At 39.9% G+C, this 25071-nt stretch overlaps 1 protein-coding gene across 3 annotated transcripts in view; it reads left to right on the forward strand.

Annotated features, from left to right (window-relative positions):
- CBLB (Cbl proto-oncogene B) overlaps nt 1–5649 on the forward strand; it is a 128161-nt gene extending 122512 nt beyond the window's left edge. For all 3 annotated transcript variants that reach the window (XM_048293782.1, XM_048293783.1, XM_048293784.1), the window contains one exon: nt 748–5649. In XM_048293782.1, coding sequence (XP_048149739.1) covers nt 748–1010 — 263 coding nt within the window. In that variant the 3' untranslated portion in view covers nt 1011–5649. The remainder of the gene's footprint in view (nt 1–747) is intronic.
- Nucleotides 5650–25071: the final 19422 nt, after the last annotated feature.

Here is a 25071-nt window from a genome sequence, read left to right on the forward strand (position 1 = left end):
GGAGCCAGGAGATGTTTCTAAAGGGGGACTGGAGAGGAAGGAGCGTGTTCTGTTTTCATCGTGGGAATAGTTGGACTAGACGTCTTTTTGAGAAACCACTTATGTATGTGCTTATGTGTAGCTGCTGTGCATGAAATGAATAGCAATTGACTGAACAGAATCTGCAAGATGGACCCATAAATTAAGGATTTTTCTCCCTCAGGCGTATTTGTCTGGATTCCTCTTCTACACAACTTATGGTTCTTGATAAAGCTGTGATCACATTTGTGTTTGGGTTTTGCTTAGTTATTTGTTTTTGTAGGGGGGGAACTTGTTTGGGGTTTTTTGTTTGTTTGTGGGTTTTTTGTTAGTTCGTTTTGTTGTTTTGGGCGGGTTTTTTTTAAAATAAGAAGTTCTCAAACTGTGGGTTGAGAGTGGAGAACCTTTAAAAGTTTGACTGGCTATTTCTACTGTCTTTGCTGTTGCAGCATACTTTATTTTTCTTCCAACTTCAGATAATCCAGATTGTAAATTGCATGTTCCTATCATGTTATTAAAATAGTATATTGCTACTTTATTTCCATTTTGGATGTTCTTGAGGACTTAAGCTTCTGTCAAAATTTTAAAATGAGATATATTGGTTAACTAAAATATTTTTTCATGTTCCTTTAGAATTTTATTTTTTAAACAGTTTCATGAGGTTTGACCAACCTATAACAGTGTCTCAGGCCAATTTATAATGATTTTTATCCCTTTTATTTGAAACAGATGGTTCGCAAGCACCAGCCAGACCCCCTAAACCACTTCCTCGGAGAACTGCACCAGAAATACATCACAGGAAAGCATACAGCTCTGACAGTTCCATGGAAAATGTGGATGCAAAAATTGCAAAACTTATGGGAGAGGGCTATTCCTTTGAAGAAGTCAAGAGGGCACTGGAAATTGCCCAGAATAACGTTGACGTGGCCCGCAGCATTTTAAGAGAGTTTGTCTGTTTTCCTCCACCAGTCTCCCCACGTCTCAATCTATAGCAGCGTCAAGATTTTCTTGGAGTGTATGAATTCTACAGATACACATGTGGATTGGGCAATGAGAGGAAGAACAGAACAGAATATTTTTCTTCCATCCTTACTAGAAGGGTGTTTGTTTCCAGCCGTTTATCAAAGGCTCCTGGCTGCTCTGATCAAGACTTATAAATATGCTGAGGCTTATGTATTTTTGCTAGCCATACTTTTTTAAATCAGGGTTGAACTTACAAAGTAATTTAAAAAAGTTTACTTCCCTAGAACTTTTAATCTGTGAAGTGCTTTTTCTTGTTTACAAGTTGGCAAGTTACAGTTTTCTAGTTTGTGCCTGTACTACGTCCTGTTCATATTCCCTTGTACCTGTGGTCAGTTCTGCTGTAGCATTCCCAACAGTTTCCATGCTGACCACTCCATCAACTAAATCATCACTTTCCAGAATTTCTGTGTTTTTTGGTCTTTTTTTTTCTTTTACAAGATGCTTTAATTGTTTTTTGCATTTCAGCTCATCAAATGCAAAAAGTATGTGGCCTTCACTACTGATTTTTTTTTTCTTCTGAGATTCCTTTGCTTTTGAGAGAGGAGATATCTGAATGTAAAATACATTATTCTGTGAACTGCCTTTTTAAAGGTATTTTGACAGTAATGTTGGGCAGCTTTCTGTTTGACAAGAATTCCATGACCTGTAGTCCTCAAGGTCTTTTATATACAGTTTCCACAAAAAAATCCAACCAACAAATAAAACACTTCGTGCAACAGTGATACTGAGTTCTCACATGTAAAAAAATCTCTTTCCAGTTTGAGTATTTGATTGCAGATGTTGAAAAAAAGCCAAATGCACATAATAATACTGTGTTTTGATTACATGCTAATGGCACCAGTTCTTCATGGCAAGACTAAAACGAATCTTTTTCAATGATATTAAAGGTATTCAGGTAAATTCCAGTTCTAGCTTCAGTAAAGTAGAATGCGGTTAATGTTTTGTTTGAGTGATTATCCTGTGGTTCATTGTGGCTTGGATCAGTTTGTATTAACTTGGAAACTTTAAATCTTTGATGCACTGTTAATTCCTAATGCTACTGTAGCAATATTTTTTGCAAAGTTCTTCAGTAACCTCCTCCCTCCCCTGTACACTTCATATTCCTCAAGGATGTGTTTAACACCCAAATTCATCCACTCACTTTCCAGCTGCTTAGTTGGAAATACATTTTTGCTTTACTTGGTTAGTGATACTCCAAACTTTGACATTTTATTTTTGAGCCCAAGTTGATGCAAGCCAATTTAAAAATCTTCCTGATTTTAAAAAAGAGAGAGACGACAACTCTGTTCTGAGTACCTTCAAAGCTGAGTCCAGATATTTTCAGAACAATTCTTAAGATTGCTGCTTTACTGTTTTTTTAGGAAACTTGGAAATCTTTTCTTCTAATACTATTGAAAAAAAAAAACCTTGTGGTAGTTAGAATATTTTTCTCATCTTGAGATGTGACGAGTACATGAAAATTTTCAGTGTGCCAGGCTGGGTGTGAAGTATATATTCATTATTCTCTTTCAGCTATTAGTGTTCTCTTTCACTCTGAGCAAGTGCTAAAATTTGTATCACTTACTGGATCAGATCTCATCAGCCCAGTGCATTTGTTGCAAAGATGTTTTTAAAGACAGCATGTGGCTGAACTGCAGGATTTGAGATAACTGAGAACACCCATTGGAAATTACTGTGTTATCTCAAAGTCCTGTTGTTTCATCAAAAATCTTATTCTTAAAACTAATTAAATTATTTTGTAGCATCACAAAGCATAGTGTGGATATCGTTAATCTGCTTCAGTGATAAAAGATGATCAGGAGAATACGGGGTATAGGGAAGAGCTGCTGCTCCATTTTGATTTAAGCAAACAATTCTGAGTTTATATTCCAGGAAAAGACATTTGCATCTTCCTTTAATTGTTCATTCCTCGAGTACGGTTTAGGAAAAATTTTGGTGTAAGTTACGTTCTGTGGTTTTGGTTCAAGTTAATCTCTTTCCTCTGTTTTGGGAGAAAGTTTTGTGTAGTATTGAACACTCTAGTTCATTTGGTTTGTTTGCAACATCCCTGTAGCATTTTAGCTAGCTATAAATTCAAAATGATTCATGCTATTAAATTATACACTCTGGCTGTACTGGAATTACTGAAATGAGGTTCTAGCATAACTGCCAGCATAGCAATGATGACAGTGGAAAAAAAAAAAAAAACCACTTTACAAGGATGAACAAACAATCTGCAGATTGAGTTTTGAAATTTTGAACTGTAATGAAGAACTAATTTTCTCTTTTTTATGCAGCAGCTTAGTATAAATTACATCCTTATATTTCAATTAGAGGCTGGAACTGCTGCCTGATAGATTAAGGTTTTTAAAGTTTTCCTTCTCCTTTTTGGTTGTGACCACCAGTGACACCTTTTTTTTGTTTTGTGTTAGAAAGCCAAACTTAATGAGCAATATTCTGAGTGGTAACTTGAAAAGAGTTCCATTAATCTTAAATGAGTGTGCTAATAGCACTTCTAAATAGTGGAATGTGCAGACTGTTTCAAACCTGTTTTGGTTAGTAGTTTTAAAGTCAAACATCAAAATTGCTTTACTAGAGTGTTGATGTTTACTCTGCAGGAATTAATAGGCTTAATATAAATTAATCTGGCTGCAGTCTAGTTCTCTAAAGACATAGTTCTCTAAATGTATTTTTAACCTTTGAAAGCTTAAAGGTTTGAGCCTGGCAGTGTGTTATGCACTTACATAATTTTAAGGAAGATTGACTTGAAGGAGAGTGCTTGGGTGAACAAAGTTGGTTAAACTCAGAAACATGTGCTATTGTATTTGTTCCAACACTGCAGTCTTTAGACCATCCTTGTGATGTCTGTTGGCCTCACCTCTTCTCTCCTTTTGGCTAAGTTACTGCATTTTGAGCAAATTGGCTGAATCAGAAGTTGAGCAGAGCAAGTGGACAGCAGCAGCACAGATCTTTTCCAGAGGCTATGTATAGGAAAAATTTAAATGGTGATAAAGATAAAGGAAATTAATATAATTAGCCATGTTAATGGCTTGTCTGGAACCCTAAAATGGCCACTGGTAACATTTGTTAATGTCCAGTATCTCAAGAGTGCATCTGGCACAGCTTTTTTATAATGTGAATTTAGGAAGTTTTGTACCAGGATCATTTCTTCTGTCATATTTCTCTCGTTTTCAGCTTGAAGCTTTACTTTGCACTGACAACTCTGACCTGAGAGCATTTAAATTTGTGTCTTAAATGTTGACAAATGTTTGAAGCAAATGAACACCGTATTCAAAGCAAATTCAGGTGCTACCTGATGACCTGGAATTTAGGGCTTTTAGGAGTGACTTCTTGAAAAAGGACTTCAGCAATTTCCATTTTGAAGGATTTTCTTTCAAATAACTATTTTATCTGAAAATGCCTTTTATAAACTTGTCTAACGTGGCAAATTTAGTGATGTGTTCAATTAATTTATATTTTATTCAACATTCTTTTTAAATTTTGGTTATTATGTATGCTCAAGTTCTTTATCTGTTCATGTAAGGTATTTTATAAAATTAATGTTAAGAAAATGTTGGGTTAGTCCGTGATTTTTCAAGACTCTGTCTCTGTTGTTGAATATTACCACTTTTCCTATGATGCTTTAGAAATATAGCCTATCCTGTGTAGGGGCTTTAAAAACCATTGCTTTGTAAGCCACAAAAATGAGGCCTTGCTCTAAAATAAGGTGAATCATTGCATTGAGACATGTCCTTTATATCCCCATACATTACCTCATTTCTAAATTTCAGGAGTAAAAGTTAATAAATTGGCAGTAATTTTTGGAATGTGCATGTAACAGTTGTATGGCAGAAAGACGCTAACCATTAAATATTTAGAATCCAAAGTGGTGAACACATAGTCCGACTGTATATTAATTTGCGGGATTTTTTCCTGAAGAAAATTACAACAAGCTGACACTGGTATTTTTTTAATATCTTGTGCATTTACCTTCTCAAGCATTGTACTCTTAATGTAAAAAAAAAAAAAAAAAAAAAACCTAGCTGTTTGAAACAGTTTTTTTTGTGTTACTGTATCCCAGCATCCTGGAAAAAGTTTAGAAAATCTAACCCCTCTACTATGCATGACAGTACAAGTGTTGCTATTTAAACCCCAACACTGTTCCCTCCTGTTGGATTAGGCCTTCAATGCTGAGATTTTTGTGGTACTTCCTTCAGTGTGTTAAATCCTTGTCCACTGTATATGTCACTAGTCATATTACTAACTAGAGAAGTTACCTGTTTGGGATACTTGTCTTTAGTACTATAGGTGCCTATTTCTGTCATTTTTACTTTTGTTATATGAAAGTTAGGTGTTACTTCATTGTGTTACAAACAAATTTTAGCAGCTGGGTGCTCTAGGAATGTTTCAGGAATTTTTGTTTGATAGATCCAGTCATTAATTCTGTACCAGATACCTGCCTCCATTTATCAGGGTCAGTAAGTTTCCATCAGGAAATTGATAAGCTTAGATTTTACAACACTGTGTGTTACTGTGACATCTGAACATTCCATTTGGCCTTAGATGATTTCATGTCTAGCACTGGAAATTCTTACTTAGAATAAATGCTAATTCCCAAATCTTAATCTTGAATCACAAAATAAATCTTATATTTATGAAACTTAATTGCATAAGCATCCCAAACATTGTAAGGAACTTAAAAGACTCAGAATAATGTGAACTGTGACAAGATTCTTGCTTTGTAGACCTGCCAGAAGTAAAAGCATAGTACCCATTGAATATTGATCTTCTCACTGTGAAGCTGCTTGCATCTGTCTGGATCTGTGAAGAAATCAGCCCATCCAACTACAACAATACTGCTTGGAAAACAGCTTTTTTTATTGCAGTAAGTGCCACAGTAGCCAGCAGGATGGGAGAGGAGCAGACAACTAGACAGAAGATAATTTTATCATAACAATCCAAGCCCCTCTCTCCTGTTGCCATGCCAGATTTAGCTAGAGTGAATTGCCTGGGGATCTAGTGCACATGAAGGAGTGTTTGTTACGATTTTTCCAGTTTTCAGTTGCTGGGTTCTTCTCCAGGGAAGTGTCCTACTCTGAGGACAGCGTGTCTTATTTAGAAGACAGTCACACTGTTTAGGAATGGGATGCCAGGGTTTTAGCAGCAGAGGGAAGTGTGAAATAGCATTCTGCTCATAAAGTGTTTGAATGCTAGCAAAAATCCTGAAAGCTTTATAAGGATTTCGTTGGAAACACCTCTGTTTCCAAGCTCATCATCTTGGCTTTGGAAGGATGTGTGTATGTACGTTGAGATGTACCTGCTGGTCTGGTGAAGTGTGGAGGAGAGAGTATGCCACGTGATGCCAGCCTAAACCTAGGCTGTGGTATTCATGTTACAAAATACCTGCTCCTGCTGGATAGCTGAATCTGCACAAAATACCTGCTCCTGCTGGATAGCTGAATCTGCACTGTAGTCAAGCTACTACAGTCATCCATGTTTTACAAGGCAAGCTTTTGTCCCTGTGTAGCTGGGGAGGTGCATACATTTTCTCCAAAATAGAGAGCTCGCTTCTGCTCATGTGTGTGGTGATTAGGGCACTGAAAGTAACACCTGCTCCCTAGTTCTCATCAGACCACAGTGCAGTCAGTGCCCTTGGAAAACACTTTTTAATTTGCTGATGGAGTGTCATTGAATTTCAAATTCTTTACAAACATAAGTAAATTTACATCATTAGCTGTTCAGAAATACCTGAAGCTAGTGGCTGGTAGTCTGCTGAAGTTATTAACTTGCTTGAATATGTGACTTTCAAGTGTTTCCTCTTGTTTACATTTTTGTTACCAATTCAGTGTGGTCCATATGAAAGTCTTGAAATTTGAAATTGAAAAATTATGAAGCCTTTATTTTAAAGCTTTTATTTTCTTTTCACTGTGGCTGTTGTCAGTAGTACCTTCATTACCTAAGCTCACATACTAAAATTCAAATTATCCTGCTCTCCTACATCCCAGCTCTGGCCATGTTCAGCCCAACCTTTGTCCCACAACGGATGCATCACTTTGTATCCTCATCTGCTCCCTCTAAGACTGTTTTTTATCTTCTTCTCCCACCCCAAATCTCTTTAGTGACATCAGTCACCAGCACATCCTTCCTCTCCATGATGACAGACACTTTACAGTTTCCCATCTCAGCTTGCAACCACATCTGTACTTTTTTCTGAGGTCCCTCATAAAGTGTTCTGCTGGCCTTGTCTGTCTCAGTGATTATACAGATTCTCTGTACTGTATCCAAATGGCCTCTGTGAGCATGGTCATCCAAAATGGATTGAGAATTCTGTGAGAAAGCCTGTTTTCTTTAGTATCACTGGCATTTTTTCCTATTCCCTTCTTGGCCTGGAAGAGTGCTTTTGTGTTTCATGATTTGCTTGTCAGGGATGAAGATGAAATCCACTTCTTATTTCAACAGATCCCTATTTTGCTTCTGAAATGTGAAAAACCAACACAGACTACATCTGCTAGTAACAGTCCTTATGCTTGAGATGAATTGTGTCTAAATATATGGGAGTTAAGAAGTTTGTCCAAAGAATTTGGTTTGTATCTTGAAAAGTCACAAATGCATTTGATTACTTTTAGTACTAATTGAGGAGCAAGTGGAAGGGATGAATTTTATAAGGTGTGTCAATGAAATTGGGAACTTCCTTCAGATAAAGGTAAATGATTACCATGAGCGGCCAGGATAAAAGATAGACCTTTGATATCAAAGTAGTAAGTGTCATGTAGCTTGAAAATTCTCACACAGAGCAGGTGAAAGCACTATATCTGAATGATTCCACCAAGGGCCTCCAAAATACCTTTATTCCTTATTTGTCAGGTAACCTTGCCCATATGTTGGCTGTATTGATGACAATTTTGTAGCTTTTTAGGTGAAACTGTGAGCGTGACCAGAGATAGAAGGTTTGTGGGTTTGCATGCTGCTGCCTGGGGGAGGATACACATTATAGTTTTCCCAAATTCTAACAGAAATGGGTGAATTTCATGAGGTCTCATACAAGTGTAGATTGCCCACCTGGACAAGATCCTCCAGAGACAGGACGACTGGATGGTGAGGGAAGAGTTGAGGATGTACAACCTTACTGAGCAAGGAGGTGCTAGAACTGTGATTATCTTGGGGGAGCAGGAACGTTGTATAATGGAAACAGGAGGCAGGGAATCAAATGAGAAAAGATGGGTGGACATTTGGTACAAACTTAGAAGTGTTTCGGAGTGTGGGTGGAGGGGGGAATTTGAGTGGTAGTGTGCAAGGGTGCACTTAAGTGGGGGAAATCTAACTTGCCATGCTTGGGGCAGAACAGGGTAACATGAAAAGGGCTTTATGTTCCTGCATGTATCATTCCAGAGTGATCTGTGCCATAGTTAATACTCTATCAGTGTTTGCCCTCACACCACTACTGTTCACACATACATACACCTGCTCTGCCCTTGCTGTGATCTGTGGCACAGCTCTGAAATTCTTTGTGGCAATCTGCTCAGTCAGTTCTCATAGAAACATTTTTTACCTGTGATTTAACATGAGGTGTCCAGGCCCTTCAAGGCTTTTCTATGTGTTTTGAGGTCTATCTTAAGCAGGAAGACTATTAGCAATAAACAAACCTTGCTTGGAGTTAAACAGACCTGTCCTCGCACACTGGCATCCTTTCCTTTGATGTGTTGGTGTTGCTGAGTAAACAGTCTCCAAGATTACTAGAAGAGGCAGACCCTTAATTGTATCTGTGCTTTGTTTTTAGGATACTGGCTGACCAAAGCATTGCTGCAGGCTGTGAACCTGCCATCAAACTGGCTCTTGGTTGCCTTTTTATCCACATTCCATAACAATTTGTAAGGGCCTGAGACAAAATTAAGTTTGCTGTGGCTTCATGCAAAGATGTATGCTTTGCACTTTTTGTGGCTGTGTAACTTGCTGTATTCATGTGTGGTGTCACAAGCATAATGCTGTAAAACTCAACCTATCCTGAACCCCGTGTCATTTCCATGCTTATTTAGTGGTTGCTGCACTCTGCCTTGTGAAGCACACTCGTTTCCTTTGATGGAGTGCACAGGACAAAGGTTAATTTCTTGCTAGTGATGAGCACAACAGTGTGGAATAACAGCTCGTACAGAGAGACTCCTGTTGATGTACAAACTACCTTAGCAATGTGGATTGATTTTCCTTGGTTGGTTGAGCTGAAATTTATTTTTCGGTGATCTGCCCTATGGGACCTTGTATTATTGATACTGTATCATCATTGTATTTGAGCTTTCTCCATTACTGCAATATCCATGCCTCTTGAGGGCTGCTTGGTCTCCCTTTTAAGACAGTAGCAAAATCTGTCAGGAGAGCTGTATGAGATGTACGGAGTGGGTCTGATTTGGTAGTAGCATGTTTGTGGGAGAAAAAGGATTTCAGGAGAAGCATTTTTTTAATCTATTTCTTTATTTAGACAATCGGTTTTATGGTGGAGAAGTTTTTATTTTCAGTTTTTGGAAGCTATCGCACATGCCTTTAAAAAAAGAAAGGTGCTACCACAGCAGTGGCTTTGAGGGAGCTGCATGTCCTCCAACTATTTTTTTTTTTTTTTTTCTTAGTTAATAAACAATTATGAAAACTTCTGGTCCCTATACTTTCTGAAATGATGCCAACTTACTGATGCTTGTTCAGCAGTTACACTGTTTGAACAAGACCTTGTTGTCTATCTCTTGTTGTCAGTGATAAGAGGATAAAATGATTTGTCAGAGGAAACAGGAAGGAGCAATGTGACAGGTATCTGCAAAGGAAGAAAAGGAAAAAAAGATGAAGAAAATACCCTTATGGAAAAAAACACAGAAGGAAGAAAGAAAATGGTTGATTGGTGAAGGTTCTTTCTCCAGAACTAAATGAGAAGTGTAAATAACATCATCAGCTCAAACACAAATGGTGGTGGGTAATACAGCTTAATAATTCCATTTAATGCTGCTTTAAACTAACAGCAAGTCTCAGAAAGAATGGGCCTTTCTTTTGTTCTTTATGCTATAATGAAAATATGTTAACATCTAAGTTTAGAAAGGATTCACAAAATTAGATGATTTGAAATTGATAGTGAGAAATTTCACCAAATCTTGTAAATGAATGACTAAGCAAAGAAAACTTTGTCATTTGGCAGTTTCATATCTGAGCCCAATTTGGAACCTGTTAAATCTAGAAAGTGTTGAGACCTTACAGGTTACTTTGACATGGGAGGTTGTGGCGTTTTTTTCTCAGAATTGAAATCTGGGTTTCACTTTTCAACGCAGTTGTGGAAATAATTTTCCAGCTACAGAGTAGTCATGCTGTGACTATGCTTTATGCTCATCACTGGCAATAAATCATACAGCCATCAGGCATGCTGAAAATTGTTACTGCCCAAATATAATGAAATTATTTGGGGGCAGTTGTGATACCTCAGTTTCAGGTGGTCCAGTTTCAAAAGCAACTTCCTTGTCATCTGGAATATTTTAAGATTTCTCGGTGTACTTACCTGTGCACCCAAAATCTATAGCTGCTTTTTAAACCTGTTTATCTAGAGCAACTCTGTAATAATGCCCTTGGTAGGTGTGTAGAAGGCAGCAGGAGAGAGAGTGGAGGGAGGAGCTCTCTTTCTAGTTCTGTGTCTGTATAATTAATCTTTTTAAACTGTAGTGATGTAGTGAGATTTCTTTGTAGAGCTTTTATTTTATGTGGTGCTAGTAAACCTTGTGTGAGTTTCATCACTCAAGAAATAGAGTTTGTGTATTTCACTCAGTTTAAACACAGAAACACATCTAGAGACTGCAGAAATTTGTGAGCCAGGCCAGTAGGGCAGTTTAGGAGAGTACAAAGGAGAGCACTGCTTCTGCATTTCTGTGAGAAACTCGGGAACAAATTGGACAATACTTCATTTGCATGTCCGCTGAATAACATGTAGAGAGAGGGAGACTCCTGGAAAACCAGCCTATAATAAGCTTGGAAATGCTTGCCTGATCTCTGGGCTGCATGTCAGCTACTTTGAAGCTGCAGCAGCAGTGGGCTTTCTTGGATTGGAGAATAAGAAGGGGAAGGTCCTTAAGGCTTTGGCACTTTTTTGCAATCTACATTTACATCAATGAATTGAGCCTTATTCAAATCAAGGGATCAGTTTTACAAAGCCATATCCTGACAAGAGGAAATGTTGCTAGGACTTGCCTTTGAGTTGAGAGAGGAGCTGGACTTAAGACTGAATCTAAAAATACCAGATAAAGACAATGACAGGATATTTGGTTGTCTGGGTTTAAGGCGGAGGAGACTGACAATTATTTTCAAATATTTAAAGATAAGTTCTCCTTCTTTAAACTCCGTTTACTAAAATCCATGGTTTCTGAAGTATGTGACTGTTCCCTTCCCCACTGGGAAGGAGAGACTGTGTTTATTTATGAAAGCTCTATCAGATTAATTCAGGGGGGATAGGGGGAAGAAGGGGAGAGAGGTTCCACAAGATTAGTTTTAAAAATGCTTTGAAAGCTATTTTAGGAAGGGTGGTACCAGAACTCACATATATAGAGAGAGGCATCCTCTGGATGTGAAGCAATATCCCTGTGGCAAGCAGTAAGAAATGAAAATGGTTTGTGTCTCTAAGAAACAATCTCAGTAATTTTGCTGATTTTTTTTATGCTGTAAGAGCATATTGTTTCTTGAGAACCAGAGTTGTAGCTTAATTGTATGATAATTGGAATTTAAATACACATCATAAGTGTAGCTCATTTATTTGCACTCTTGAAAGTGAAAAGTTGGCACAATGCTGGAGATGGCAAACTGGAATCTGCAAAGCACCTATTCCTTCTCATTTCTAGAGAGTAAGAAATTTCCCCTTTCTACAATTGTACTGGGAGTAAGAGGAGATAGGCCAGTCTGTAAGTGGTGGGACAAAGCATTGCAGGCTCAGTTTAGTTGTTTTTCCAAGCTCTGTCATGGGGTGATCTTTTGTCATTTTGCAAAGACAAGAATTTGATTCGTTTAGCTTAAAGGGAGAGTCAAACCATCATGGGTTCAGCAGGAGATGTCATGAGAAGTTCAGAGAGTAGGTGAGAGTAATGGAATTTGCCTCTGTGTGCTGGGAAAACAAAATTCACGTGGGCCAAGGGACAGAGCTTCTCATCATGTCAGTGTCTGCAGTTTGTTTCCTTTCTCCCTTAACTGTTCTTTCTCTTTTTCTTAAGTAGGTTCTCTTCTATTTATCCAGACTTTCTGTGTGTGATGCAGGTAGCAGTGTTGCCTACGTGAGGACAAACTTTTAGCAGGGTGTAACACTTGGAACTGAAGACTGATTGATTTGGATTAGATTGAGGGAAGAGGTTTTTTACAGTGAAGGCGTTGAGAGGCTGGAAAGGGTTGCTGTGAGAGGTGGTGAATGCCCCATCCCTGGGAACATTCAGGGCTAGGTTGGATGGGGCTCTGAACAGCCTGCTCTAGTGGAAGGTGTCCCTGCTCATTGCAGGAGCGTTGGATTAGATGGCCTTTAAAGGTCCCTTTCAACTTACAGCTATTCTATGCTTCTGTGGTTAAGGCCATATAAGGGAGGAAAGTTTCATGTAAAAAGAAGTCTGTATTATGGTTAAGGGACATTGTTCAAGCAGTTTGGACTACAGCTCTTGCTGTGCATTTCTGTTTCATAGGCTTCTATCAAAATACTTAAGTCAGTAAAGGCTGACTTCTGTGTGACTCACTTCTATTGATTTAAAAATGGAATCGATAGAAATAAGGTATATATGCCAAAAAACTTCATGATTTGAATTGAAGGGCAATTAAAAGATGATGATCTGGGCTAAAGCCATTAGAAGAGATTTATGCTCTAATTAATCTATGTATCTTGTTTCAATTAATCTTTTTCCTAATATAATAAAAGAAACTTTGTTTCCTATTCCACTCTGACCTTTCCTCAACCAAATTTCTACTGCCTTAAAGTCAGGAGTTTAATTGCTGAGAGTTTTTTTCTTTCTGTCCACCTCAGAACACATGGAGCTCCATGAAGAAGAAACTGTTAAGATGTTGACACTTAAATGCAGTGCTTCTGGCTTGATCATTTTTCTCATATTTGTGAGATAAGAGTAAGCATGGAAATTAAAGATATATTGCTGTCATTCTTGCTATTTATCTGATCCTGGACAAAAACCTTGGTAGAGTGGTGAGACTCCAGTGAACTAGATGCTGGAAAAGTAGAAAACACAGAATAGAAAAACATGTCCTCTACCAATAATTTTGTCCCTAATGTGAGGCAGAAACATATATATATCCTATTGAAATATAGGAATAAGACAATGGAAAATATGAGGAAATAGCCATGTAGGGGAGTACAAGCAAACAACTATCTTGACAGGTATCATTTCTTCTGTATTAGCAACTGTGAAAGGTAGCATAGGAACTTTACCAAGCAAAATTATGTATAGTGTTGAGATATCTTTGTAGATATTTTTAAAATCCAATTAGATTTAATTTCCAAACACCTGAAATATGGCAGTGGGGGAAGTCTTCATACCTTTATAAACCTAATTAGAACATTCATTTTCTCTCCCAGTCCCATTTTCAGTAAAAGCAGATGCACGTTTTTGAATTATGCTTTTACAGCTCTCTTATAGTGTTTGACTGGTTGTCTCACCTCAACTTCTTCAGTCTCAGGCTTTATATTTTTCTCTTGGTTCATCTTATTAGCCTCTCTCATCTCTTCTATTTGCTTACTATGATACGATTTCTCTGTTACTAAGATTTTCCTCAGAAATTTTGAAATCTTGTCTTCCCACCCTTGCTGGCTATTGCAGCCTGAAGTACCACAGCTGCTGAGAGCTTGTGCCTGTCTCTTGAAGATTGTGTCACTCTGTGAACTCTCTCCTCCTTTACAATTTTTGTTGCCCAGGGACATTCAGTGACAGTAACACTCTGCTTCTTTCTTGCCCCTTCTGTCTTCCACAGTGAGCAAATCCCTCATTAGCAGCTGTTCATTAGCTGTTCCCTGGCTATTTGTGCCAGCCTGAAGTACCTGGCCAGCTCTGTAAGTGGCTTTAAGTGCAGTCATGCCTTGCCTGCACAAAGCATTGATGCTGTGTTGAGACCATTAAGTTTTTAACTGTGTCAGTGGTTTGTTGGTTTTTTTGGCTGGAATCGTACTTGTCTGTATGTCTCCATAGTTCTGCTACTTTGTGGTGTTCTCTGATGCTGAATGGTAACTCCTGATCTGTAGGCAAAATGCTCCAGGCTGTGAACATGTGGGATCTCTTGAGTTAAACTCTTGGGGGAGAAGGCACGTAGCGCTCTGTGGTGTGAGCAGTGGTACAGCTGCTGAGGGCTTGGGCTTTACAACTGCGGTGGATCGGGCCAATGCTGCTCTGTGGTGACTCCAGATGAAGGCTGCTGTTTGAGGCAGGGCTGATGTGACTGCTGCTGTCAGCCTGATGTGCCCTCCTTCCCTGTTACTTTTTTTCTTTAATGAAAATGCAGATAATTGCATGTTCTGTGGGTTGTATGAAGTGTGCTAGCCAGGAAAGCTGTGGTACCAACTGTCTTCCTGAGGTGAGTCAGAAGATGCAAATGGTAGAAACTCATCTACTTTTCCCCACGATGTCTGTTAACAACATATAGTTTCCCTTTCAAACAGGAGCCCACTGAACTGGGCATATGATAACTAGCTCAAAAGTCTAAGAGCATGCAGATTGCAGCAGTGCAGAGAAATGATGTGAAAAAGAAGGGACTAATTTTATAGACCGGGAAAACGATGGGTTTTCTATATTTTTTTTTCTTTTCTACGTTTTTTAATCCACTTTTTAGCAAATCTTAAGTTTTAGAATGAAATGGGCTGTGTTTGTGTGCTTTGAAATGATCCAGTTTGTGCCTTTTAACAGCTTGGTTGTTACACAACAGGGGAGTATTCAAGCTGGTCAAGGCTGTTTGAAAAGATTGTTTAATGATGTGCCACCTCTTTCACGGGATATCTGCAGTATATTTTTTTTTAATTCTTGTGTGTTTTTTGGCTGCAGGGGGTTGGTATCTTGACTCTGCCCTGGAAACAAAGAATTTACTGTAATTGTGCTTTGGTTGCAGATCAGCTCTGCAGCTGCTGTGGTTTCTGTGTTGCAGAAAGTGCTGAGTGCACCCTGGGCACTGTCAGTCCTGACAACACACTGTTCATGTTATCTGCACATTCATTTGCTGGCATCTTTTTTGAGGGTGTGTGGGTCAAACAAAAACTTGGATACTTTCCTCCTGCTTTTGTCTTATTACCTGTGCCAATCACATGCTTAAGCAAGACTGGAAGTCACATCGCTGCCAATCCATGACCATGAGATCAAAACCAAATGGGAGACCAATGACCAAATAAAGTAAAGTTGAAGATGGAAAGGAGGTAGAATTGCAGAAGCAGTGAGGACAGAGGATAAAATTATGGTAAATACAGGATGCCATTGGGATAGATTGATAGCAACTGAGATACTATGAAGGAATTTAAAGCCAGGGAAAAAAAGACTTTTTCAGGAAGGCTGAAGATTTTGGGGGTTTTGCTTCACTTTCTATCAGGTGCAAAACTAGCTGAAGGGAGTTTTCCAGGATGGAGATCAAACAAAAGATAAAGAGGTATGAGGCAGAGCAAGGGGGAGATTAGAAAGAATCTTCCCACTTATGGTTGGGTTTGTTAGTAAAAGAAGAAACAAGGAGAAGAGTCCAGAAACTGCTTGACAAGGGATGCACAGCTCTTCTGAAAATGGTTTTGGTGATGGAGTGTGGACTGTGTAGTGCACTTAGCCTATCCAGCAGCATGCTCCTTCCAAACTTCTACTGCCTGCCTTAGTTGCTGACTCAGTACTGATAAGTGTCTATAATGCTTGCCTGCAAACATGTGGGCTCTTGCTTCAGCACTGGTTTCATTCCAGTTTTTCAGCTTTCTCTCTGTGAAGACTTTATCATTAGAGTTTAGTATTAGTTCAGCATATGGATAATGATTTCTCCCCTGCACTTCAGAGCTGTCTGACCAAAGCCTGTGCCCTGTAAAACAGGGGGCTTAACTGTGTCCTCTGCTGAAGGAGCTTGCTGATAAGCTGAGCTTATCAGATCTGCACAGCTCTGTGTGTATACACAGCCTTGCCCAGGGCTTTTCTGAAACGCCGTGTCCCCTGCACGTTCAGTCCGTCCCTCTGTGCCTGTGCACAGGGGAACACGAAGGACAGACGCGTCCTCCTGCTGTGAGGAAGATGTGATGTCAGGGTAGTAAAGCCTGAAACAAGACTCTTGCTGCAAAGCAAGGCTGACTCTGCATGCAATCTTGTGTAGCACACACAGGGAAAAATGGACTTTCTGCAGGGCTGCTCGCATGCACAAGGCACTCCATGCCTCTGCCGTGGCTGCAGCAGAGGGGAGGGAAGAGCAGCTGTGGGGACAGGGAGAGCACAGCCACGGGAGCCGGAGCCACTGAGGAGCAGTGCTGCAGGGTGAATGTCATCCCTAGGCTCGTGGCTCATACTCGCTTCGCCCGTGTTCCAGTGCTGTTCAACAGCAGCATTCTGGAGGGGTGGAAAAGACGCTATACAAGACTTCAATCTGAGACACTGCAGGCTTGGCTCCCAGAGTTGCCAGCCTCTCCTTTCTCCTCTTCTCTTGAGCCTGAGCTGCAGAGTCACAGGCTCATTTATAAAAGGGTGTCAAATTACAGGAGAAAGTTTGATTCATCGTAAACGGCAACCTGTGTTTCAGCAGCTATTTTGTGACTCTAGTGAGCCTAAATCAAGGCAGCATGGATTAAACTGTCCCTCTGATTTCCTAGCTCACTTTTGTAGGATGTTTGTCGATCTAAAATCCTTTTACATCCTGCAAAATACTGTCTTTTAATAAAACTCCTTTGAAATCCTTATCCATTATCTTGGCATCTTGTAGAAGGTACAATTATATCCCAAAGTTTGGTTGACCAAGCCTTGTTCAATGGATGACAGCTTCCAATCCTGTCCAGTAAATAATGGTTCAATTTCTGTAAGGCTGCTTTTGCTTTTCCTCCCTCAATTTGATCTCAGGCCAGAGAGCAGTGTATATTCCTACCAATCTGAGTTTAAATGAAGCAGACAGATAACTTTGATTTGCTTCTGTTCCTTCTCATCAGACAAACAGGCTTGCATTAATCATATTAATAAAAATGGCATTAAAATTACCAAGTTTTAAAAAGACACATGACCCACTAAGTTACAAGTCATCCTGTATGCATATTAATTACGAGTTATCTAAATTTTAGTAAAAGCTCAAAGGAATCATATTTTTCCCTGCATGTTGGCTTTAATTTGTAAAGCTCCCTTGTAATGCAAAATGTATCCCATCCTAATATGGTTCTCTAATCACAGTATGCTTTAATTTTGATGGATGACCCCCAAATGCTTTAAATCCACTAAGATTTGCAGTAATTAGAATCTTTTTTAATACTTTGTTTCCTGAGCTATCCAGGAATGTGTAGTGACATTCATCTATCAACACATGGATATCTCATGTGGTTACTCATTCTCCTTGCAAAAAAAAAAAAAAAAAAAAAAAAAAAAAAAAAAAAAAATCGAGTAATTTGTATGGAGAGCTTACCTTTGCTGCTACATGGTGGAGGGAGCATGTTACAGTTTATCTCCCTCTAGGCACTGCTCCCTTTTTGAGGGATTGTGCTCTGAAGAGGTGCATGTTTTTCAGAAATGTTGGAAGCCCTTCCCCTCCTTCCCCAGTCTCCAAGTAGTAGCATTGTCCCAACAGGAGAGCCAGAAAGTCCTTCCATCCATTCTGAGTGATTGCCAGTGGAAATTGAAGCACAAAGTAGAATTCACTGGGCAATTTTTTTTTCTCTGTTTCATGCTTCCCTCTCCATTTTCTTTTTATTGTAATGTTTCACCTTACAGTGTTTGTGATATAATATATAATGCTTGCATACACAAATGCAGTGTATATTTTCAGTGCAGAATATTTATTTATTTAGTGGTTGTACAAAACAAGACAAAGTGTTGGGATGTTAATCTCCTGTCATCTCTCCCAGAACTGTCCTTTTCTCTCCTCCTGAGCCATGATTCCTTGTCTGACCTTTGCAGAGCAGCATATCATTTCTCAGTCGTGTTTCACAGCATTGCTGATGGTTTGCCGCTGTTTGCTCAGCTGCTTGTCCTGTCCTATGCTGTTTTCTCTTCCACCAGCCTCTATTTTGTTTCTGGTCAGAATCTGCATGTTTAGTCTGCTCTTTGCTTTCTAAGATCTCTTCCCTCTTGTTTCCTGCTTTGGAGACAAGATCTCTCGTTTATTTTCTGAAGTGCATTTCCCCATCCTTTGCTCTTTGTCATCTGCACCCCTTGCTTCCCTGATGTCTCTGATGAGGTGTTCCCTCCCATCTTCCCATCAGAGCCTCTCTGTACAAGGTTTCCTCCTTGTCCCTGCCGCCGGCCATCTCGTGGGAGGCAGCGCAGTGCCGAAGGGCAGGATGTCCCCGTGCTGCTGTGCACAGCCCCGGGCTGCCTGCCCCGCAGCGCACCGCAGCTCCATCCGCCCCTCGGTGCAGGGAGAGGCAGTGGAGCAGGGGGAAGCACATCTGGCACTCGGGAATAGCTGCCAGATGCAGGGGAAGCAGCAACAGACTTGTCTCACAGCAGAGGGTGGCTGGAGGAGCAGGCTGTGATGCCGCAATGCCTCTTTCTGACAGGCACGTGTGAGGGAAGCCTGGAGCTCCATCAGACGCTGGGACTGATGTGGGAGATGCTCAGTGTAGCCCTGAGTGCCACCTATGGAAGTGCCCTTGCCTTTCCACAAGCACGACGTTTGCTGGGCTTTTCCCTCATTCATGGCTGGTTTTACCCTTTATTTCAGAGGTGACAAAATCCCACTCCAGCAAAACAAGATGGCAGGTCTGTACCACCACTTGCCAGCGTCTGGATTTAGGCAGTGAGCCCAGGAGGCTTGAATAACTAGGGGAGAAAAATGTTTCCTTTCTGGGCCAGTTAATAATCAGGTCATGTTAACAAGTAAAATTTGATTAGGCTTCTGATTAAAAAAGAGTAAGCCAGGAGTTTGAAGCTTGTTGTGTCAACAGAACAGATTAGCTTGAGTCTGATGTTCTGCTTTCAATAAGGAGCTGTTAATAGAATTACAGTGTCTGACTTCCTTGTGAGGTTCTGACCAGGATACAGGTCTTTGAGTAGTTGCTGAGTATCATAGGATGTGCACTGGCACTTTGTAAACAGCCAGGCAGAAGATTTTACCAAATCATTTAGTTACGATAAACAACGATAACAAGGGACTAGGAAAATCTCCATCTTTAATGAATGAGGTGAAACTTGCATGTAAATTCCAGTAGGTGGCTGTCATTTGCCTGAGGTGACTGGTCTGAAGGGCCCTGAGCTCACTGTTGTACAAGGCTTTATTTGTAGAACAGCCTAGTCAACGCTGAAAAAGTTCTGAACAATTTTGAGAGCCGACCCCTTTTACTGGAAAGCACTGAGAAAATGTCACCCACACCTTGTGAGTGGGCTCATTGTGTGCAAGAAGAAACTGCCTACGTGATGTGACCTGGAATGGTAATGGCATTTGGGTTCTTACTGAGAACAGATTTTAGAAGAAAAGGAGAAAATAATTCCTGTAAATTTTTTATTGTGATTTTTTTATTGAGCCTGGGTACTTTCAGCTGGCTGTAAGAACTGGCCAGCAGATCTCCGCATACTAAACCATTGCTGTTTTGTCGTACAAACCGGCGTCACAGAAAATCAGGGTACCAACTGTTAAAACCATATTGTAAATGCCTAACGTTTAGAATATAAATAATGCTTAGCCTACTTTTCTCATCAGGATGGGATCCAGTGACAGTGTGATTAATCATAGGCTGTTCAGCATCAGTAGGGGGAAATGAAACCTATTAACGCTGCCGTGTTCTCCAGGCACCAAGGCTGTACTGGGAGGAAATGATCTCTGACGTGAGGGAAGACAGACTCCTAATTCAACACACAAAATTCCACCTGCTGTCAAGAATGATTAGGGATCAAAAGGGTATCTGAGGGTATCTGTGGGGATTGCTTGATCTTTGTGGCTAATGAAGGTAACTGTCTACAGTCAGACCCCCATTAAAGTTCAGTGTGGAGTTTTACTTTGTGCCTAAGACGTTCCCCTGCCCCAGATATGTAGGAGCAGGACAATTGGTCCCTTGGAGAATGCTTATCCTCTCTAGCTCAGGCACCAGCAGTGTGAGAGGGAGCACATTGCTCTCAGCTCAGAGCAGCAAGCTTTGCTTCTGCATGTTACTTCAGGCACTGGGGACGCTTTTTGGATGCTGTCTCTAAGCAGTGCTTTGCTCTGCTGCCATCATTACCACCATCACTAACATTGCTCTTCAACTTTATTGGGGGGGCAAGGGGATGGGAACAAAGCAATGTTTCTTCTACATCTTTGAACTTCAGAATTGTGGGTTTAAATAAACACATCTTCTGTTCTACACTACAGCCAGGCTACCTCTGTCTACTTCACAGATTATTCATTTAAGCATAACCTCTATGGATTTTTTCCTCCCTCAGATCACTTTTAGTTAACCTATGGGGGGGAAGCAGATGTCCTGCTGGAATGCCAGGTCTTGGATTCTAAAGTCTGCAGGAAAGCTGTTGATTGTCTGAAGGACACATCAAGGGCAATGCACTGCAATCCATCAGCCAAGAGAGAGCAGGATGGTGATGGTGTGAACAGAAACAGAGTGACAAGCTGCTGTCACATGCACACTCCTCCTGCAGATGACAAGCAAGTGCTTGTACTTAACTGGATCCAGGTAGTGGTATCAAGGCTCCCATATGGAGTGATTTGTCTTAGAAGGCAGGTAAGCTAAAAATAACCAGGCAGCTCTAGGGGAGTTTGTCTTGCCAGGCCCCCCTCAGTTAATATCAGTAAAGTGAGATTGCTTCATTACTGTTACTGAACACTGAATTTGGGTACAGATGTAGCAGAACTGGGACTGGTGGAGAAGCACTAATCAGAAACATATTAATTTGGGAGGGGACTGGCTCGAGGAAAGGAGGTACAAGGGGAACAAAAAGGGTTCAGAAGTGGAGAAATGGAAAGTAAGATAAAAATCAGGTAAAAAATAAAGGAGGGCAGATTTTCCAGCAGTAAGAGCATGAGCTTTTACAGATGTTAGTGTAGCTGTCCCACTGGCCTAAGGACACCAGGATGCCAGAGGGAACCCTTGGGACAACTTGCTTGCCTGCCAGCCAGGTCTGCTTTGGAAAGGACTGGTGTACGGGGGCAGAGCCAAGAGGGATAACTTGCACCTTAATGTTAAAAGCTGTGGGGAGAGAAGGGTGACTTGTATTTCAGTAGTAGTTATGTGTAATTAATAGGATTTAGCATTGATAAATGGTAGCTCTGTAGCTGTGTGTAATAGCAAGCCAAATAAAGTGAATTGGAAACAGTAGTCTATTAGTTAACTAAACAGTTTTATTATTTATTAGTAATATGTTGATTAATCAATAAGAATTACAGGTCCTATCAGTTAGATCTCAAGCCTGCAATATAAAGGAGAAGAGTCAGACCCTGAGGCAACAACCCAGCATATGATTCTTCTGAAACTGGACCTTGCATGGCTGTGTCTCTGTGGAACCCAAAGTGGTAAGAAGGTGTTGTAAACATATGTTCAACACCAGTCTGGTTACTCTTCCACTTAGACTGTCTTCCATAGTAATCTGCAATCTTCAAGGTGATGTATTTAATGTAAAATTTTTTTATTCCCATTTTTTGGTCATTAGTTCCTACATGGTCAAAATTGTCCCAGTCTCTCAAATGTCCCTGTAAATATTTTTGGTTCAGTTAGTTTCGGCTTATGGTTCCTGTTTTGGAACAGGGGGACTGGCAAATTTTTTTTTTGGAACTTTTTAGTCAGTTTTTCAAGTCTGTCTGGGTATTTAATAGCTGCCATTGCAGACAGGATGGTATGGTTGGTTTTTTTTCTGAGTAGCCTTTTATTTTTTCTTCCTGTGAAATATTTTTTAGTTTCTTTTTGAGAAAATTCTCATTCCTGATTTAATTTCCTTTGACTATTTTCTAACGATTTTGGGTCAGCTTTAATGCCTGCATGTTGGCTTTAATTTGTAAAGCTCCCTTGTAATAATGTAATAGTTTCATTATTTGTTCTGTCTCAGTTCCTTGATGCCTGATAGTTTCTCTCTCACTGCCTCTTGTCCTGATGTGCAAGTTTCTGCATTAACCAGAATTTAGAGTTTTCCTCATGTAGATGAGCATCACTAATGCATAATTAGTGTGCTATTTGTGATACTTCACACCAAAATTCTCTTCAGGATGGTGGAAGCAGAGGCTGCTTTCCCACTTAGAAAACCTCTCACTTTGCTGGTTACCACAGCCATGATCACTATTTCTTTGGCCATATCTCTGCCCTGTGCCCAGCCAGCAACAAAATGCCATGCCTCATATTTCAGGTGGATTTATTGGGGATGATGAATTATGAATTTTTATGTTGGATTACTTATTATACTTGTGTCTTGTGTCAAGATCTAGTTGGATGAAAGAACTGAGTGCATTAAAATACCATTTGAGAGGGTTTATTAGTTAATAATACCTTGAAATGAAGTTGAATGCTTTCCCTCATGTAAATTTATGCAAATGTTTTTGCACTGAAAGTGGAATTATTATAATAAAGGCAGTATTATGTATATTGAGGAACCTGAGCTATTTGGGTTTAGTTTCCATATCTCTTAGAGCTGAAGAGGCTCATCCTGACCAGCCTAATTATTTCCACTGATCTCAAGAAGGGTTTTTTTCCTTTCCTCTCAGTTCATCTCTGAGCAGAATTGTACTGATTGAAGAAATGCAGATATTTAAAAAGTTGTCTTGGTACCTGCTGCTATGTTGAAGCTGGGTTAAGGCTTCAGCCAGTCCTGCTCTGGCTGCTACTGCTGGTTCAGCCATTAGACCTTCCTTAAAACTCCATGAGCAAATGAAAGCTGCTTAATGCCAGCTCTCTGTGTGCCTTCTGTAATGGCTGAAGTTCCTTTCAGCGTTTCCATCCTGCTGTAACTGGAATTAGATGGATTTGTTAATTGTTGAGTTTACCTCTGCCCAGTACTGTAGGCTGTTCCCTCTCTGGAGCTACATGGAGAGATTTGGTGGCTTCCTCTGTTAGAGCTAAAGATGACCACTAAGGATTTGTAAAGGATTGCTCTGACTGCCTTGAGCCCCAGCTCCCTTCTCAGTGATAGCTATTAGCACCTTTTATCTCAGGAAAGTGCAGAGAAACATATAGATAATGAGGAGAGAGCAAATGTTTGAATAAGTGCTCCAGGGAGAGCAGTAGAGAGAGCACTAGGATGGAGCAGGGCTCATGTCGAAGGGCTGCATCCTTGGAGGATGCTGCTGACCACAGCAACCCTCCGACCTCAGGTTCTTTTCCACCTTTTTTATTTTTTGAAGATTTGCGCTTGGAAAAGTATTCAGCTGCCATTTAAGGCAACTTATAGTGAGTTATGCTCCTATTTACTGGCAGTTTCACTCTTCCCTTCTCTCCCACACCCCTTTATGAAGGACAAAACAATTGATTTTTCAGTCAGAGGCAGAGTGAGAGGAGTTGGTCCACAAATACAATTTTCTCAAGAGCTTCTGACCACTGATGACTTTTGTTGCCAAACTTTTAATACTTATCCCTGACTTCAATCTGTGTAAAAATTTCAGTGAAAAAACTCTGCTTTTCCACTGCTGTTCCTGATGTGGTTTGGATTAGGAAAATCTGGGATGCACTGCTGAGCAGAAGAGAAACAGCAAACCTGGACTGCAGTGCACAGTGGATTATTTCAAGTACAGTGAGTGGGGGTAGAAAGACATTGCACTTAGCATAGGTAACACACTTGACATCAGACAAAAGCCTGAGTATTCCACACACTGCTAATCTTCCTAACTTGAGTTTTATCAGAAAGCCTGTCTGAGCTGGTTTCCATATCTTGTTTCTTTCTGTTTAGTAAGTGCACTCACTTTGGCCAATTGTTTGTTGTGTGTGTTTACTTTCCTAAATTCATGGAAATGAGTGTTTTCCTTCTTTATTTGGAATAATAAAACCAGAGAATTATTTTATATCAACATCAACAAAATTGAATTTGTGAAAATATTTTTTCTATATGAGGGTTTTATTTGAGTCTTTAATTCATTTCATTTCCTGAATTTAGATTCAATTATATGTTCTTCCTTTTAAATGTATTCTGTTTATAATTATTTTATTATTTTATTGTAGAATATATCTGAGTGAAATTGAACGTAGGTTTGTTCCTTTTTCCTAGAAAAACTAAATGTGTGTAAGTCACTATATTTAAATATTATTTAATTTGTTGCTTGTTAGAGCAAGAGGATGTTACTTTTTTCCCTCTGCTCTCTCAAGTCCGGGGCTGGGTAGCATGCAATAAATCCTTGCATCACAACTATGTGGACTGAATATATGAAAAAAGATCACATTCTTAAACATAAGACTTGTGCTGGTGTTCAAGGACCCAATGATATTTATTTATTTCTAATGCTATGAGTGGCAGGAAAAGGGTCAGATGAGAAAAAAGGCAACACGGTGTGCACGGATATATGTTATGGTATTACAGTTGAGCCTTTGTAGTGTGGGTTAGATTTTTGGCCATTTTTCCCAAAATAGGGAAACTCCAGGGAACTCCAGAACTATGGATGTGAACACATAGAAGCCCAAGCACAGGAAGCTTGGTACATTTCTACCTTTTTTCCTGTTTCACAGTCTGTTTCATGTCTACGGTTATGTTAAATTGCTGGTATTTACTGGGTGTCCTGCAAATGAAGAACGGATGGTGAGGGCAGCAGAGAATCAATCTATACAGAACAGGAGATGTGGCAATGAGCACTAGCACAGGGAAGAGGACAACAGAAGCCTTGGCTGTAACACCAAGTGGAGCATGAGAAGAGGCAAAACATCTGGGGGGAAAGAAGGGAGGGTGAGTGATGACAGAGGTACATTACTGTTTCTTCACTAAGAAACAAAATTTCCTAATAATTTGTCAGGCTCTACCTTTTCAAGCT

Source organism: Corvus hawaiiensis, chromosome 2 (genome assembly GCF_020740725.1).
Source record: "Corvus hawaiiensis isolate bCorHaw1 chromosome 2, bCorHaw1.pri.cur, whole genome shotgun sequence".
Lineage (NCBI taxonomy): Eukaryota > Metazoa > Chordata > Aves > Passeriformes > Corvidae > Corvus > Corvus hawaiiensis.